This window comes from Macrotis lagotis, chromosome 5 (assembly GCF_037893015.1).
Source record: "Macrotis lagotis isolate mMagLag1 chromosome 5, bilby.v1.9.chrom.fasta, whole genome shotgun sequence".
Lineage (NCBI taxonomy): Eukaryota > Metazoa > Chordata > Mammalia > Peramelemorphia > Peramelidae > Macrotis > Macrotis lagotis.
In genome coordinates, this window is record NC_133662.1 from 236,355,752 (window position 1) to 236,374,577 (window position 18,826).

At 35.2% G+C, this 18,826-nt stretch overlaps 1 protein-coding gene across 2 annotated transcripts in view; it reads left to right on the forward strand.

The window, feature by feature from the left end:
• The window catches only part of MYO1D (myosin ID), a 410,616-nt gene that overhangs the window by 273,954 nt on the left and 117,836 nt on the right, over positions 1 to 18,826 (forward strand). For both annotated transcript variants that reach the window (XM_074188955.1, XM_074188954.1), the window contains exon 21: positions 14,884 to 15,038. In XM_074188955.1, the coding sequence (XP_074045056.1) occupies positions 14,884 to 15,038 (155 nt within the window). The remainder of the gene's footprint in view (positions 1 to 14,883; positions 15,039 to 18,826) is intronic.

An 18,826-nucleotide genomic window follows, 5' to 3' on the forward strand; every position in this document is an offset into this window, starting at 1 on the left:
CAGCATGGAAAAGCTTTTTCTTCTTCTTTTTTTGCACAAGGTAATGAGGTTAAGTGGTTTGCCCAAGGCCACACAGCTAGGTAATTATTAAGTATCTAAGGCTGGATTTGAACTCAGGTACTCCTGACTCCAGGGCCGGTGCTCTATCCACTGCGCCACCTAGCTGCCCCAGAAAAGCTTTCTCAATGGAGTAGAAGAGGGGATAGGTGAAGGTGGGGAGCAAGTGAGCCTTTACTCTCATTGGAAGTGGCTCAGAGAGGAAAAAAATACACACTCAATTGGATGTAGAAATTTATCTTACCCCAGAAGAAAACAGGAGAGGAAAGGGATGGGATAAAGGGGATGGGGGAGGAGAGGAGGTATAGTTAATAGAAAAGAGGGAAGATAGTGGTAGAGGGCATCAGATAAACATACTTTTGAAGAGGGACAGGTAGAAAGGAGAGAGAATAGAATAAATTGGGTGGGGAGGAGTAGGATGGAAGGAAATACAGCTAGCAATACCAACTGTGGGAAAAAATATTGAAGCAATTTCTTTGATGGACTTATGATAAAGAATACTTTCCATCCCAAAGACAGAGCTGATATGTCTGAATACAGACTAAAGCACACTTTCCCCCCACCCTTACTTTATTTTTCTTGAGGTTTCTCTTTCTTAGTGAGGTGGGGCTGATTATGTTTCTTTTACAACATGACTATCGCAGTAATCTGTTTCATGGCTACCCATTTTTAACTTACACAAAGTAACTTGCTTTCTCAGTGAGGAGAGGGGTAGGAAGAAAGGAGAGAATTTGAAACTCAAAGTTTTGGAAGTAAATTTTGAAGTTTACTTTTTTACATGTAGCTGGAGCAAAAAAAAGAAAGAAAGAAAGAAAGAAAAAGAATACTTTAACAATAAAATCAGGAATGAAACAAAATACACCAGGAAGAAATAGAAAAGAAAGTCCATTCAAAATTACAACCAAAAGAATAAAATTGAACAAGAGAAATTCATGGCAAAATTCATTTACAGAAGAGAAAGGAGCAAAGGGACCTCAAAGGAAATTAAGTGCTAAGAAAAAGGGCCTACCAATATCTTACCTTACACTGTACTAAAATGCAAAACCAACAAAACTATTTGATGCTGATTTTTTTTAATATTAAGAAGTTGATCAGTGGAGCAAGTATTTCAAACCCTGAAACAATCAGATATGTTAGAATAGTGTTCAGTAAATTGACAGACTAGGATAAATTCAACAAAAACTGGTAGGAAAATTGAAAAGGAATCTGGCAGAAATAGGGCTCAAAACTTAAACCATTCTCTCATACTATATACCACAATAAGCCCCAAACTGATATATAACTTAAAAGGTTATATAAAAGGTCATATTGTAAACACCTTAGAAGAGTAGAGATACCTCTCACAGCTATGAATGATGGAAAAGTTCTTAACCAAACTACAGATTGAAATAATGAGGAATTGGTTTCCAGGTGCTATTGGACTTTGAAATGGAAATGTCCAATAGGCAGTGGGAAATTGGACTAGATTTCAAGAGAAGGATCATGACTGGAAGTAAAGCCGAATCTTCCATATGAAGATGATAGTTGATACTGTGGGAGTAGATGAGATTGTCAAGGAAAATCTTAGAAAAAGAATAACTGAGGACTGAAGGAAAAAACCTTAAGAGTATCCACCTTGAGTTTTTGGGGAAGAGAAATCAGCAAAGGAGGGAGAGGAATGGTCAGAAAGCTACAAGAAGAAAAGGGCTATAGATTTGGTGTTTGTTAAAGTCATTAATGACCTATGAAAGAACATTTTTTTATTAGAACACATCATAAAATCAGATTATATGGAGTTGAGCAAAAAGGTGGGAGGGAAGTAAAAATCCAAAAGAGGTTTTTCCTAAATAACTTAAAAAATAAGAGAACAGGAGCAGCTAGATGACATAGTGTTTAGAGTACCATTCCTGGAGTCAGGAGGACCTGAGTTCAAATTCAGTATTAGACACTTGATACTTAAATAGCTATGTCACCTTGGGCAAGTCACCTAACCCATTGCCTTGCAAAAAATAAAATAGTAGTAGTAGTAATAATAATAATAATAATAATAATAATAATAATAATAAAAATAGAAGAGAATTTAAATAATCCAACTTAGAGATACTTAGTAAAACTCTTTTGGAATAATGACCAGTTGCGCATTGCTCCACCCATGAACAAGAGTCTATAAAGCAAGGAAGCTGTCCTGGGCAAATAGTACCACCTGGTGGCCAGTATGAAGACCCATATCAACCAACATCTCTTCCCCACCACCTCCTTTCTTCCCTCTTTAAAGATCTCACATGAACTTTATCTTTTCTCTCACCTTTCCTCTGTCTTTCAAGTTCATAGCACTCTTAATTTTATCTGGCAATCTTTTATGAATACATATTTTATTTCATTCCTTTTCTTCTCTCTTCCAATTCTTGTCTAGATATATTAAAAAAAATTTATTTCTTTTTCTCCCTCTTACTGTTGTCTCATTTATAGGTCTCCAAATGACCATAATCATATCTAATAAAAAGAAAAATAGTGCTAGTGATTTAGCTGCACCTAGAAAACTAAAAGGAATAAAGTAAATTTTGAAATGAAATTATGTATTAAAGCCATACTCATTGAATCATGAGATCTTGTAGTTGGAAGGTACTTTTTAAGGAATATCTGACCTTAGTCAAATCATGAATACCAACTACATTATACCCACCAAGTGGTCATCCAGACTCTGCTTGTAAACTTCCACCACAAGGGAATTCACTACTGGAATTCACTGCCTGTTCAATTTTTGGACGGCTGTAAATGTTAGAAAGTTTTTTCCTACGTTGACCAAAGTCTACCTTTCTAGAACCCCTCAGTCATAGTTCTTCCCTTTAAAGCCAAACAAAACCAATCTAATCCCTCTTCCATGATACCTCCTTTCAAATTTTTGAAAACCATTATATCCTTTTATCCTCAAGTTTTGCCTTACTTGGTCTAAATATCTTCAATTTATGCAACTTATCTTTATATAGTATAATTTCAAGACCCTCACATTCCTGATTGCTCTCTCCTGAACCTGTTCTAACTTGTCAACATCCCTTCTTTAGCATTATGCCTAGAACTAAGTTAGTCAGGTCCTTCCAAGACAGAGTTGAAGAGATCTATTCCCTGATTCACTTTAGACTTTGTGCTTCTGTTAAGAGTATCCCAGTAGCTTTCCTGGATGCTACATAATATTGCTGGTTTATATTAAGCTTGCAGTCCACTAAAACACTCTGTCATTTTCACATGAAATGCTTTCCACACATGTTTTTTTCCATCGTATACTTGTACAGTTCATTTTTTGAACCCATATGCAAGCCTTTATACTTATTCCTATCAAATTTCATGTTATTAGCTTCAGCCTATCTTCTGACCTCTTGAGACCTTTTGAAATCCCAAATTTCTCTCTACTAAATTTTTGCTATGAACAGATTTTTATAATAATGCCATCCTGTGCTTCATTTAACATTTTTAATGTTGAATAGGTATGAAGACTGAGTCCTACAGCACTCCACTAAAGACCTCCTTTCGGATTGATATCAATCCATCAATCATTGCCATTAGTTCCCAACCCATAAGTTTGTTATTCTCCATGTGTTCACACAAACAAATATGCAGAGCTTTATCAAATACCTCACTGAAATTCCCCACTATGGATACCTGGGCTATGTCAAAGATATGCCCATTAAAGAAATTATTTGCTCTTTTTTAATTTTAATTCTTTTTCCAGTTCCAAATTCTTTCCCTCTCTATATCTCCCTTGCCCAGTGAGAGGGTAAAAAAATGCAATCCCCATTAAACATACGAAGTCCTGAAAAATACATTTTCATATTAGTTCTGTTGCAAAAAATAAAGCAAGGAAAATAAAAAAAAAACAGAAAAAAATCTATCCTTCAGTCGCACTGACTTCATCAGTGCGGATAGATAGCATTTTTCATCATGAGTCCTTTGGAGAAATGACTTGTTCTTCTCTTATGATTTATTCTCATATGACTTATTCTAAATGAGCCCTTGGTGTCTCATTATGGTTATCTCTTCTTTTTGAAAGTGCCCCAAAACTGGGTAGTTTTTTAATATATTCTAGAATTATTACTAAGTATCCAAGTCAATTGCTTTTGACTTTTTTAAATGAATGAAATCTTTTCCCTATCTCTAATTCCATGGACCACATCCTACAATCCACTTCCTTAAATATCATAGATAATGGCTCATTATTCAAAACCACTTTTTTTCAATATGCTTGGAAGTCATTCAAGGATTGATCAGGTGATTAGTACTCATTGTAGGTAGCTATTTACCTTTGGTTTCAATGTCCTTGTAGCTTTTTTGTTCTCTTCTTACCAGTTTGAAGATAATTCACTTCAGTTGAAAAAAGCTGAAGCAAAAGGAGTTGAGTCGTTCTATCTTCTCAACATTGTCTATTATTGTTGTCCTCTCTCCCCTGAACATCAAACATCTCTTGTCTTTGACTTTCTTCTTGCTCCAACTTGGATTTTTAAAAGGTTCTTTTGCTGCCTTTAGAATAAATGGAAAGCCTCTGTTCACACTGGGCTTTTTTCCTGAGACTATTTTTACAAAGTCTTGCTGCTTTTTGTACTTATTTTCCATCCCTTGCTTATAGCTCCTTTGTATACTATGAAATCCAGAACTCATTAAAGACTTGAAAGTCCCCAGTTCTCCTCACATTCTCCTAATTTTACCTCACCCATCAAAAATTAAGATGAATGAAACATTCAAGTCATTTTCACTTTTTTCTATTTTCTGTGAGTCAATCAATCAATCAATCCATATTTATGAAATGCCTGCTCTGTTCTAGACACAGTACTAAACACTGGAGATCCAAGACTAATACTGTTTTATGTCATCATTCATTGAAAAACTTAGATATTTCATTCACTTTAGAGGTTAAATATACTTAACAAGGTAATTTGTAGTTCAGTTGTGTCTTCACTACCCCATTTGAGTTTGGGTTTGTTCTGGTTTTTTTGGCAAAGATACTGAAATGGTTTGCCATTTCCTTCTCCAGCTCATTTTTTACAGAAAAAGAAAATAAAGCAAATAGGGTTAAGTGACTTGCCCAAGGTCACACAGATATTTGGCATCTTAAGCAGGATTTGAAACCAGAAGTTGGGTCTTTGTGATTCCAGGCTTACTGTTCTATCAACTTGTACCACTTAATGAGGTAATATGCACAGCTAATTTACATTATATTGAAGCAGGATAGTATAGTAGTGATATCCTTAAAAACAAAATCTTAAAAATATTAGGTTAAAAAATATTAAGTTAAAATGACAGAAAATATAGGTTAGACATGAAGTTTTATTTTCTGGGATTTACCATAAATCTATAGGTGGAGGCTATTCTAGTAATGATCATCCCAGCTGGGGGGGGGGGGGGGATTTATAGAGCAGCAAAGGGAAAGGAACAGAATATCCATAACCACAGTGGTCAAAAACCTTAAACTTCCCTGAAGACCATTCTATTATTTGATATCAAGGAGAATCATCCCTCTACAATGCTATCTTGCCTGAGAAAGTGAATATTTTTTATAAGTTTAAGTACCAAGAGGGCAAGCAAGTACTGCTTTCCAAGTCTAAAGGAGGACACAGTTCTTTCCTGGATTAAGGAGGGCAGGTCAAATCTTTTTTTCACAATAGCTTAGAAAATCAACCTTTGACAAGTAATATACTTACAAATTAATAATTATTATTTTTGTTATTACACTTAGACAGTTTCCTCAGTTTGATCAAAGATGATATCATTACATCAGCTGTAGATCAACTAAAGAAAAAAAACATGAGGGGCATATTGGAAGGAAAGATAGAATTTCTAAGAGGCCTAGAATTGCTAGAAGAATGGGCAGGCAACAAGCATAAGGTCAGTCTATGAGGCAGGGCATAAAGAGGTTTACATTTACAGAATCAAGGGCAAGTACAAAGATGAAAAGGGGGGCAATCCCCTTTGATGAACAGAAATAAATAAAAAGGGAGAAAATAATACCACAAACTTCTGGTCTTTCTTATGGAGACATCTGGTACCTTTTTTTGGATCTCCAGCATTTGTCAATGACCAGGCTTTTCCAAGGACATTCAGCTTGTAGATGTCTTCCTTTCTGATAAAAGAAATGTCTCAACACAAATTTTAAGCTCTTATGTTGAAACTGCTTTGATTTGCCAATTGTCATAGACCTTACATACAAATAAAAATCAACCTAGTTTTGTTTCCAATATTATCTTATTCCTTTTTAATCATTTATACCCCCATTTGGAGAATTCTAATCCACTTAAAATAAATTTACATAAAAATGAGAATTCCACTGCATAAGTGGAAGAGCTAAATTAATTTTGAGATTGTAACATCATCATTTGATAATCACTTTAGAACAGAGTATCCAAGTGATTTTACAAATCAGTTTTAATATTTTGCTAATATTTAAAATGAATCAAAAAATCCTTAATTCAATATATCTTCTCTTTAAAATATTTTTTTTAAAAATAAACCATAACAACATATGACTGACATCAAATGTCAAGGTTATATATACATATATATTATATACATATATAATATATATAATTATAGCATGGCTTAAATGTAGGTCAAATGACTTAAATTTCTATACTTGATTTTTAATATAGATCACCTAACTTGATTATAGCAATTTACCATAAAGACCAGGGACTTCAGAAAAGGAAATTCTTTTATTTAGATGTCCATTTCTAGGCAGAGCTCATGTGGATAGCCAAATGTCTTAAATTAGAATTTAGTCTGCCAAGTTAGACATTTTCCAAATGTCACATTTGGGAAACTGAGTCAAAGAATTCAACTTGAGATTGTGCTCTTTTTCATCTTGTCCCAATGAGCTTGTCACCTGCAGTGTCCAACCCCTATTGATGTTCTTTGGGGCTTTGGGGCAAACAGCATTTCCTTGATTTCAAACTCAAGATAGAAGATCCATGTCAGTCCTATGAAGAATTTTATAGCAATTTCCTGTAATCAGCCAGAGATTTAGCTCTATACTTTATAGTCTAAGGGATTAAAAAGTGCCACATAGTGATTATAATCCTATATTGATACTAATAAAAAAAATCACAAAATTTTATCCATGTTGCACAGGTGATTTTACAAAAAAATTTGGAATGTATAAATATGGTAATCTCAAGAAACAAATTGTATAAAAACAATTTTCTCTTAATATGCTAGCTTATTCACTTTTAAATAAAACATGATCAACACATCATTGCTTCTGGAATCCTTTTTAAAAACAATTAGGTGACTTTAAATAAGTTCAACATAGTTCTACAGATATTCTAAGTTCCAGGTGTAATAAACATAAAATACATTAGATTCCAAATAAGAAGATATAGGAGTTGTTACCCTTCATAATATTTCCATACTGAAAACTTATTTTCTTAGCTTAATGAATTTTCTTTAGAGGAAAGACACCCAATGACAAAGTTCACTCAGTATATTACTCAATGTATTCCTCTTTATTTTAACTTTTATCACTAGTAATAATCCTACTTTGAATCTTTACATTAGCCAATTTCTAAATATTAGAACATTTAGGAATATCACAATATACCATGATCACAATTATGCTTTAAAACTTAAAAGCCTCAAGTTACTACAATATGTTTTTAGTAATGCACAGATCAGCCCATACGAACATCCAATTAAAAAGTGATTGTTTAGCTTTAATGCATTTTTCCTTCAGAACTAAATTTTAGATTAAATCAAACCAAATCTGGATTTATAGGTCCTTAACACCTGATATATATATATATATATATATATATATATATATATATATATATATATATATATATATATATATATATATATATCCTTTTTTCCCCCTACAAAACAAAAAAAAGCCTTGAAAAATAGTTAATATCAGAATAGGATTTTCAGCTTTCATCCTTTTTTCATAAGAACTCACCAAACCTGCATTGTTTCATGATACTAACATTTAATCTACCTAAAACATAAGAATATCCTAAAGCATTTCAAATCTGGGTTCCAGATTCCCAGAAAGGTTTCATTCCTTATTTTTTTATAGTACACCACACACACACACACACATCTAGAGACAATTCTCAAGAGAACAAATATTGTGTACTGGTAAACTGCGTTGAGATGTAGGGGCTCTGGCCTAGCCCCGCAAATCCCAAGGAAAATCCAGTGACCTCTTCTCAGTTATCTGAATCAATGGAGACTAGAGAAGAGCTGCTGGGAGAAGCAATACACAGAACCATCTGATTTAAAATATTATTTGCTAATTAAGACTGATAAGAAAATAATTTAATTGCCAATTGTAATATCTTTAGGTACCTCATATTGTCTATTAAGATTTTAAATATAGGGGTGGCTAGGGGGGTGTAGTGGCTAGAGCATCGGCCCTGGAGTCAGAACTACCTAAGTTCAAATGTAGCCAAAGGCACTAATAATCACCTAGCTGTGTGTGGCCTTGGGCAAGCCACTTAATTCCATTGCCTTGCAAAAATAAAAAACAAAAACAAAGATTTTAAATAGTCAATCAATAATTAAATATTTAAATTTATCACCTAAATTTTTCTTTTTTATAACTTATAATAAAAGATAAAAAAGGATATTAAAAAAAGGGGAGGCAGCTAGGTGGCACAGTAGATAGAGCACCAGCCCTGGAATCAGGAGGACCTGAGTTCAAATGCGGCCTCAGACACTTCATAATTACCTAGCTGTGTGACTTTGGGCAAATCACCTAACCCCATTGCTTTGTAAAAAAATAAAACAAAAAAAAAAGATTAAAAAAATCAACCAAAAGGGGCGGCTAGGTGGTGCAGAGGATAAAGCACTAGCCCTGGAGTCAGGAGTACCTGGGTTCAAATCCAGTCTCAGACACTTAATAATTACCTAACTGTGTGGCCTTGGGCAAGCCACTTAACCCCATTTGCCTTGCAAAAATCTAAAAAAAAAAAAAAATCAAACAAAATTCTTTTAAGTATGTTTTTAACCTTTTAGTCTATTCACAATTCAGCAACAAAAAAAAATTAAGCTGTTTTATTAATTTATGAAAAAGAATAAGACATTTCTTTTAAAATTCAAAATGCAGATTTTTAAAAATGTATTTAAATCTCATATAATTTGTATCCAAATTCTAAATGGCCACAATACCTTTCAGATCAACAGAACATTTTACATAAAATAGTACCTTTAAAATAGCCAATCAAAACCTAAATACCTTTCTATTATTGAGTTATTGAATCCTATTTTCCTTTAAAATAAACTCACTCTGCTATCTTTTTCAGATTTTCAGAGACAGTGAGAGATCCAGGAGAAAAACATTCATTGTGAATAAATGAAATAAGTTAAAAAGAGAGTTGGAGCTAAGAGAGGGAGAACAATCAGGTTATCAGAGAAAAGTTTAAGAATTAAATGGACCAGTTTTACCTAAACAAAACTGTCTTTTCTTTTTCTTAGAATGTTAATTTTTCCCCCATTTTACAGCTGAAAAAAAAATTATTCACACACTACTACTCACACTTCAGAGAGAGAGAGAGAGAGAGAGAGAGAGAGAGAGAGAGCCACAGCCCCAATCCAATCTGTAGACACAAATAACAATCACAGCTAGGAAAGTCACTTCCGGCTAGAAGGAAGCAGACTTCAACAAATGTACAAAAGAGGCCACAACTGGCCAATCTAAACTTTTGCCTATCATTCATGACTCACCAGTGACTTGAGAAAAGGATAAGGGAAGGGAGAGGAAAGAGATAAAATCCCTGCCAATCAATCAGAGCAGAACTTAATGAAAGTTAGGAAGAGAAAAACAAAATCTTTTCTCCTTCATAATCAACACAGTTTTTAGGAAAATCTGTTCTATGGTCCTATATTGTGAGTTTTTGGAAAAGAAAAGGATCCAATTTCCCCTGTTTCCTTGCTGTGAAATAGAGAGAAAGGTAGAGGAATGCAGTTAGATGTTGGCTCATCAAGGGAGGGGAGATTGATCAATTAGGACACAGAAGCAGGGCAGCAAGCCTGCCAGGGCAGAGGCAGTTGAGAGCTCTATTCTGCCTGTACCACACAATTTAAACAAATACCTACAAAACACATTAACTGAGTCAGAGCACCTCAAACCAGAGGCCCCAGAACTCCAGGGAGTTCAACCCATAGGGTCCCCAAAACACAATGTTTTAACTAGTTTGTAAATACTTAGTGCAGAGTGATTAAAATAACTATTACTAAGACATCTTAATAAAAGGATCACCCCTCTCTGAAGGAAAGAGGAGTGCCAAATCCCAAAAATGCTAGGTCTTATATGTTCTTTGAAAGGCTTGTATCTACCCCTTCATGTCAATCATTGGCTGGGGTCACAATCTGATACATTTGCCCCATACGTTTCCCCATCTACTCATTATACTAATGAGCACAGGGGAGGGAGCAGTAATCCCCTAGAACATGTGCATGCAGACCCTAGGTTAACTCAGAACTAGATGGGGCAAACCTGATCTAATCTCAGGTTTTGATGAGGTTGAGACTAGATCTTTTGTCTTATACTCACAAACATGCCCATAGGCACCAATACAGGCAGACCCTAGTCTTTGTGATGTAAACTAACAATCTCCCTTCACATGCTTGTGGAAGCCAAACACCCCCATATTCCTCACACACAACATAGACAAAGACAACAGGATGCCAGACCCTTATAGTCATCAAAAATGCCACAACAGACCAAGTGCCACATTTAGATCTGGGATCAAGTCCTCAGTATCCACCTCGCTGGAAAACACAGGCAATTACCACCAAAGGTAATTATCCCTAAAACCAGAGGTAAAATCCAGAGAATATTTAATTGCCAAATAAAACAAGTTGAAAAAGTGGTAGTCTCTTCTTATTCCAAGATACATTTTGGCTAGACTTAAGATCTGTACTGGCATGTTCTTTTTTGTTTGTTTGTTTGAGATTGTTTTTGCAAGGCAAATGGGGTTAAGTGACTTGCCCAAGGCCACAAAGCTAGGTAATCATTAAGTGTCTGAGACCGGATTTGAACCCATGTACTCCTGACTCCAAGGCCAGTGCTTTATCCACTACGCCACCTAGCTGCCCCTACTAGCATGTTTTTTTTACCCACTACTGTTAAAAAGTAATCTACCTCATTTTCAAGTCAAAATTGTCTAAACTCATATCTGTCAATTAAAACACTGGTTCAGAATAGAGCTGGGATTTCAAAAGTTACACACCTCTTTCCTTCCAAGAAGCAAGACCATTCTATATTTGATATTAAAGAGAATCATCCTTCTACAATGCTTTCTTGTCTCAGGGAAGTAACATTTTTTATGAGTTTATGTACCAGGAGGGCTGGGCAAGTACTCCTTACCAAGTCTAAAGGAGGGCACAATTCTTTTTTGGATTGAAGAGGGCAGGACAAGTCTTCTTTTCAAAATCTAAAAGAGGACACATTCCATTCTTCACAATAACTAAGAAAATCAACCTTTGAACAGGAATTTAGTTATAAAAGCTTATAATAATAATAGTAATAATAATATTGTTGTTATTTATACTTTGACAGAAATAAGACAACTTGGAGTAAAAAAACATGTATTTGAATTCACAAACTTTCTGAGCCTTCCTTTCCTACTCTCTTAAATGAGGATAATTAATAATACTTGAACTTCTTTCCCCAGTGAAGATCAAATGAAATAATATGTATGTAAAAACTCTAAGGCTCAATATAAATGTGTCTGGAATATCTTCCTTTCTCTCTTCCTGTCTCCTTCCCTTCCCCCTCTTCCCATGACTGTGCTCCTCAAATCCTACCCATCTGTTGAGGCTTAGCCCAAATTCCTTTTCTTCCAGGAAGGGTTATCTGATTCCCTCCATTTGGAAGCAATCACTGCCTCTTTGTAGCTAATGTAGATAATTCTTTGTATCCCTTATGTGCCCTTATTATATTTCATATCAGTTGTTTCTAAATTTGACCTTGACCCCTTCTCTCAGTGTTTTGCCCATATTAATATATTGGTAGAATTGATTTTGTTCAAGAGTCCTTTGAAGCATCCTCTAGAAGACTCCAGCCTTGCCCCTTGGTCAGATTTCTCTGTTTCTCATACATTTAATACTCCTGGAGTTAAAACCCCCAGACTTCTGGGTTTGGAATTTTGTTTTATTTGACTTTCACCAAATCTTTTGGTGAAATGTTTTTAAGAAGCTCAGGTTCTAATGTCATATATAAAAATCACCTGCTAGTAGGCACTAGCAGGGAGTGAAGGTTTAGAGAAAATAGAGCTGCTGCCCTCATGGAAAGTATAATCTAGCAGTAAAATCTACAGGTGTGTCCAACCCACAGCCTACAGGCCACATGTGGCCCCCAAAGCCCATTCATGTGACATTATTATATTTTATTATTATTATTATACTCACTTGTAGTTTGGGTTATAGTGTAATTATAAATAAATATTAAATTCTATATGTGCTCCTTGACAAGTTTTTGTTGGGCAATGTGACCCAGAAGAGTTAAAAGGCTGAACATCCATGATCTCTAACCTTAGATCATCATGGAATGGTTTGCCATTTATTTCTCCAGATGGAGAAACTGAGGCAAAGAGGTTTAAATGACTTCCCCTTAGTGACATAGTTACTAAGTATCTGAAGTCAAATTTCAACTCACATAGATGAGTTTTCCTGACTTCAGGGTCATTGCTCTATCCATAGTATCACCTAATATGTATGGTAGCCAGTTTACAAAATATTGAGGCAATATGGTAGAGTAGAAATAATATATATATATATATATATATATATGTTACCTAGATTTAAGGAATCATTCTCACTGCCCAGAATACCTATCCCCACCTCTCTATGAGCCCATGGTCTTACACCCTTTTTAAAAAAAGCTGAAACCTCATCTCCTTAGAGAAGTCATCCCTTCGTTGTTATATTTTCTTGTGCCCAGTTTTGTAACTACTTTTAAATTTATATTTATATAGCATAGGTTAGTAGAATAGGCACCAACGTTAGAATCTGTGATCTGGGTTCAAATCCCAGTGCTGCTATTTATTATCTCTGAGTTTTTAGACAAAATGTTTGAACATTTCTAGCTACACTTATAAAATGATGGGGGGGGTTTCATCTCAAAGTCTATGATACTGTGATTCTTCATGCCAATTACTTGCTTTTGCAGCTAGCAAAAGTATGCTTCACTTATTTCATGATCTCTCTTCTGTCTCTACAACTGTATTTTAAACTTGTTAAAGGGTTTTCCTCCAGGCCATCTTAATTCAGTGTCCTTAAACTCATTTGTAATAGAATTAATTTCCTTTGTGATCCTGTATATCTTATTTGGGGCATTCTGAGAAGAGGTTCATTGAGTTCTGAAAGTGTCTCATATATAGAAAAATAGACACACACACACACACACACACACACACACACACGCTTTCACTCATATTCTACAGAGTAGAGAATCCATCATTACTGACCTACTAGAGTGACCCAAAAGTGACACTTCACTGTTCTCTGCAGTAGACAAGTAAGCCACAGTTAGAGAGGTCACTCTGCAAGTCTGTTTTATTTTACAGAAACATCTAAATAACCAGAACAAGGGAACCCTGTTTTTCCAGTGGGCAGTCAGGTGACACAGTCTGGGTTTAGGCTCACAAGGAATCATCTTTGTCTCACATACTTACTAGCTGTGTGACCCTGGGCAAGTCACTAAACCCTGTTTGCTTCAGTTTCTTCATCTGTAAAAATGAGCTGGAAAAAGAAATGATAAACCACTCCAATATCTTTGCCAAGTAAACCCCAAATGGGGTCATGAAGAATCAGACATGACTGAAACAGGGACGTGCGTTAAGGGGAGGCAGGGCTGTGCCTCACCTCAGATTATGTAATTCCTCATAAACTGGGTTGAGCACATATAATAAGTTTGTGCCTGTACTACCTCCATCATGCTCACACAGTGCAAATCTTGTCTCTGATACTGTTCATGCCTCCCCAAGTCATAGACCTCACCACATATCACTGAACTGGAACAACACAACAAAATTTTCCAGTAGTTGATTTTTATCCTTTTGGTTACAGCAGCTCAATAAATTCTTTAAACTGTCCAAAGAAGATTTCACAAGCTTCATTATTCAAGATCCTTGAATGCAAGAAGTACTTTTTAAAGCCTGACATAAATCTCCTGATTTAGATTAGAATCTGCTGCAATTTAAAAGTTCATCTTTCTGAAAATGAGAAGGCTCTGTTTACCGCCACAAGTAGCAAATCTTTCTGCATTCTATAAAATTTGTTAGGATCCCTTCTTTTTCTTCACTCTAATTCACCTTCTATTAGTTTTTCATAGGTGCTACTTCCCAGGGTTTTAATTATTTTCATTTTTCGCAGTCCTCCAGGAATTCTCCATAGGTTATTTCCTAATAGTGGAACCCTGAAACTAAACCTGGTTTTTAAAAGTCTTTGACTATTGTTATTTGTCATACCTTTTAGTTCATGATAATAAATTCTGAGTAATCCTAAAAAATGAAGACAGTGGTGGGCTTCCAAGAATACAACTAAATTCACTCTGAGATGACTATGTTATATTTATCTAGCTTCTGCACATAAAACCTCATCTTGTTTCTTGAAAGTGTTCAAAATTACAATGGAAGGAACCAATACATATGGTCGTGAAGGCATATGCATCAAGTGTAGGCTTCAATGGAGAAGTTTCAGCACAGGTTAAAAAAAAAAGGTCAGAGAACCCATTTGTCCTCTTCTAGAAAAGACCTCTGGATTGCTTCTATCACAAGTGGACAGAAGAATCATCAAATATAAGAATGTCAATCATGTTATGAAAACAAGCCTTATGATATTTTTTAATTCTCTTTGCAGTTGACTGGGTTGAGTGTCTCCAATGGAAAAGACCAGCTTGTAGTTTTCCATACAAAAGACAACAAAGACCTTATTGTCTGCCTTTTCAGCAAACAACCAACCAATGAGAGTCGAATTGGTGAACTTGTTGGGGTTCTGGCAAATCATTTCAAGAGGTGAGTTTTGACTTCATTCCTGAAAGCAATCTAAGAGAGTTGAAATATTTCATTGCAATTATTGGTGAACTTATATCATGCCTTTTTAATTTTGTCCAATAATTTTCTTCTTTAACGAGAACCTATTTAAATAAGAAAGTTCCACATTTGGACCAAAGCTTGATTTGGTTTCCAGATTAGTAATTGTTCCCATATCTTCCCTTCTCCAGCATATCAATAATGAACTTTCACACTTAAGGTAAAATCTCTATGCTATTATTCCACATATAATGAAATCTAGCGGAAATATTGAAGAATTCTATTTTTAAACCCAATCAAGTCATCCCTTCTCTTTTAATCAGCTGGTGTCTTAAAAATACAAAAGAATTAGGGGATACTGTCCCTGCCTGCTGGTTAGGGACCACACACTTAAAACAATTTGTAAATTTAGGGGTTTTAAGTAAAAAAATATAATGTACTATAGCTTTAATATCTAAATGATAAGGTAGAGAATGGAAATCAGATTAAGGGAAGGAAAGGCATGGTCAGTGAACTGTCATGGGTGGAATGGAGTGGTTATGGTAAGGAATTACATGGATTAAGGCAGGCTTTTGGCAAAGGGCCTTGAATACTAGGCTGAGGAATTTGGTTTTGTTGGGAAAAAGTCATAAATAATCACTGCACAGTCTTGGGGCTAGAGGTACAATGTGAAGTCTGCGTTTAAGAAAGTTTTTTTCTGACATTAAAGGATTATTCTTAGAGTCATCCAAGTGTGAGGTGTTAAAGACTTGGAGTGGAGTAATGATTGTGAAAATTGGTAGGAGGGAATGTAAATGAAAAAAATTTAATGGAGAACAGATTATGCAACTGATCTGCAAGTAAGAATTTAGTAACAACTTTATTAAGGAGATCCATACCATAAGGTGGCATCCAGGTTGCCCTGAAGTGGATGGAAGGCCTAGTCTGGAGTCAGGAAGACTCATCTTTGGGACCAGCCTCAGATACTAACTGTGTGACCCTGAGCAAGTCGTTTAACCCTGTTTGTCTGATGATGGGTATGGAAGGAGAAAGGAGAGAAGAACCTATATTGTAAATATATTTTGAATACATATAAAGATAATACAGGGTGTAGGCTGGACCTGTGATTTCATTGAGTGAGGCAAAGTTGCTGTAACTTATAGATGAACTAGAAGGTCAAGTGACTTGCCCAAGGTCACACAGACAATGTGCGTCAGAGGTAAACCTTGAGCTCAGGTCTCTTTGGCTCCAGGGCCAAATCTGCCTCCACTATTCTGGGCTGACCCTGGATTATATCCATGGCAATTTTTTTCTTGAAACTCCTGTACACATCCTGCCGAATGTCAGAGTTCTACAGAAGAGAACTGAGCTTGCCAATACTAGATTAGATGATGTCCAAGGAGCCAGCCAGCTTCCAAGTTCTGTATAACTGACCCTTTCCACAGTGTTGCTAACACCATTCTCTATTCCTCGGGCTTCTTGTGAAATTTAAATGTTGACTGCAAATTTGTCTCTTTGAGCTATACATAGTATCCTGGTAGGAGCTATGAGAGGGTTAAGAAGTGAGTGGGTTAAGAAATGGGAGGTCTGAAGGGAAAAAGAAGGAAAACCTAATGTAGACAACAGCTCCTAAGTTACATAAGATTATTATATAATTTAGATAGCCTAAAAAATCTTACAGTTGTTAGGATGGATGAAACCATCACCCAGTAGAGCAAGAGAATCTCAGCGTTGCTAGGGAAGAAGCACAGAGGGATTTCATTTTATAGCCATGGAATGAACCCAATTTCTTTTTAATTGCAATAAGCATCAAATATTGATTTCTTACATCTATTCATTAATTTATTGTGTATATGTGGGAAAGGAGGCAAAATCCATAGCCTAGTTATGAAGTAAATTGCTTGATCTTTGGGACACACTTAAGATCAGGAGGTCTTTATTTTTGTTGTCATGAATCTCCCTCACTTTGGCAGTCTGAACTCTTCTCAGAAGAATGGTTTTAAAAGCATAAAATAAAGGAAATCAGTTATGTTGAAACATAACCAGATTATTTTTTAATAAGATCACAGATCTTCAGGTTAGGAACTCTTACTTAACTTAAGGTTTTTGAATGGTATATGAGAAATTATCATTAAAATCTTTTTTTTTTTTTTTTGGTTTTGCAAGGCAATGAGGTTAAGCAAATTTCCCAAGCTCACACAGCTAGGCAATTATTAAATGTCTGAGGCTGGATTTGAATTCAGGTCCTCCTGACTCCAGGGCTGGTGCTCTGTCCACTCTGCCACCTAGCTACCTCCATTAAAATCTTAAAATTATTATTATTTGTAAGCCAGAATTTTAAAGTTCATTTATTCTTGCTCAACTGATCCACAAGATGGGATTTAATAGCAATTTTATTAAAGAAATATTTACCTGGGAACAGTTATGTAGTGCAGTGGATAGACCACAGGCCCTGGAATCAGGAGGACCTAAGTTCCAATCTAGACTCAGTTACTTAATAATTACCCAGCTTTATGATCTTGAACAAGTCACTTAACCCCATTGCTTTGCAAAAAAACAAAAAATAAGAAGGAGGAGGAGGAGGAGGAGGAAGAAGAAGAAAGAGATACTTATCACAAAGTGGCAGTTAGGTGTTTCATTGGACAGAGTTCTGGACCTGGTGTTAAGAAGACTCATCTTCCTGAGTTCAAATCTGGCCCTAATAGCAGCATAAACCTGGGCAAGTTACATAACCCTGTTTCCTTATCTGTAAAAAAAAGAGCTGGAGAACTTGCAAATCACTCCAGTACTTTTGCCAAGAAAATCCCAAATGGGATCATGTAGGATGGGACATGACTGAAACAACTGAACAACAACATGCCACAATCACAAAAAGCTTTTCAAACCTAAATCCTACTGGCATTGAAAAATCTAGTACAGCAAATATACAGGTAAAGTGTCATCTTGAACCTAAAGGATTCTATTCATTTATATAAAAAGGTTAAGATACTTGATTCTTTCCCATTGTACTACCTAATCATACTTACATCATTAAATATTATTCTTGAGACATGTTAATTAGCAAATCTGTACCTATTCTTTTATTAGACATTATTACCCTTTAAAAAATTAAATACACCTGTCCAGGTGAGGATTTTAAAAGGTGTTTTTGCTTAAAAAAATAATTGAGAATTCAGAGATTTAGCAAGAAATCAAAGTTCTTAACCATCATTCAATTTCTCTTCCCAGTATGTACTTTGAAAATGGGTTTTCATCAGTTATCTTTCTAAAAAATCTTTCTATTCTTCTAACCAAATTGTTATGATCTAAGGAATTTCATATTAAAACTCATTCTTTAAGGAAATCAGTAAGTAGAGGACTGCAGAGACCTGAACTTCAAGTCAGGAATATCTGGATTGAAGCTTTCTAGCTTGAACAGCTAAGATGATGAAATGGATTTTTTTTTAAAAAGCCTTGAGTTAGGAAGACAAGTTCAAATTTGGTTTCAGATACTTCCTAACTGGGTGACATTAGACAAGACATTTAACCTGTTTGCCTCAGTTACCTCAACTATAAAGTGGAGATAATAAATACTATCTACCTCCCAGGATTGTTGTCAGGATCAAATAAGAAAATATTTGTAAAAAGTGGCACAGAGTAGGTGATATAAGTTATTACTATCACATATAAATATTTTAATTGTTAAATCATAAATAATAAAATTACAATGATTATAATGTTATTATCCCTTGGCAAGTCATTTAGCCTCTCAAACCCCACAATAGGTCACTAACAGTTTCAACTACAGAGTG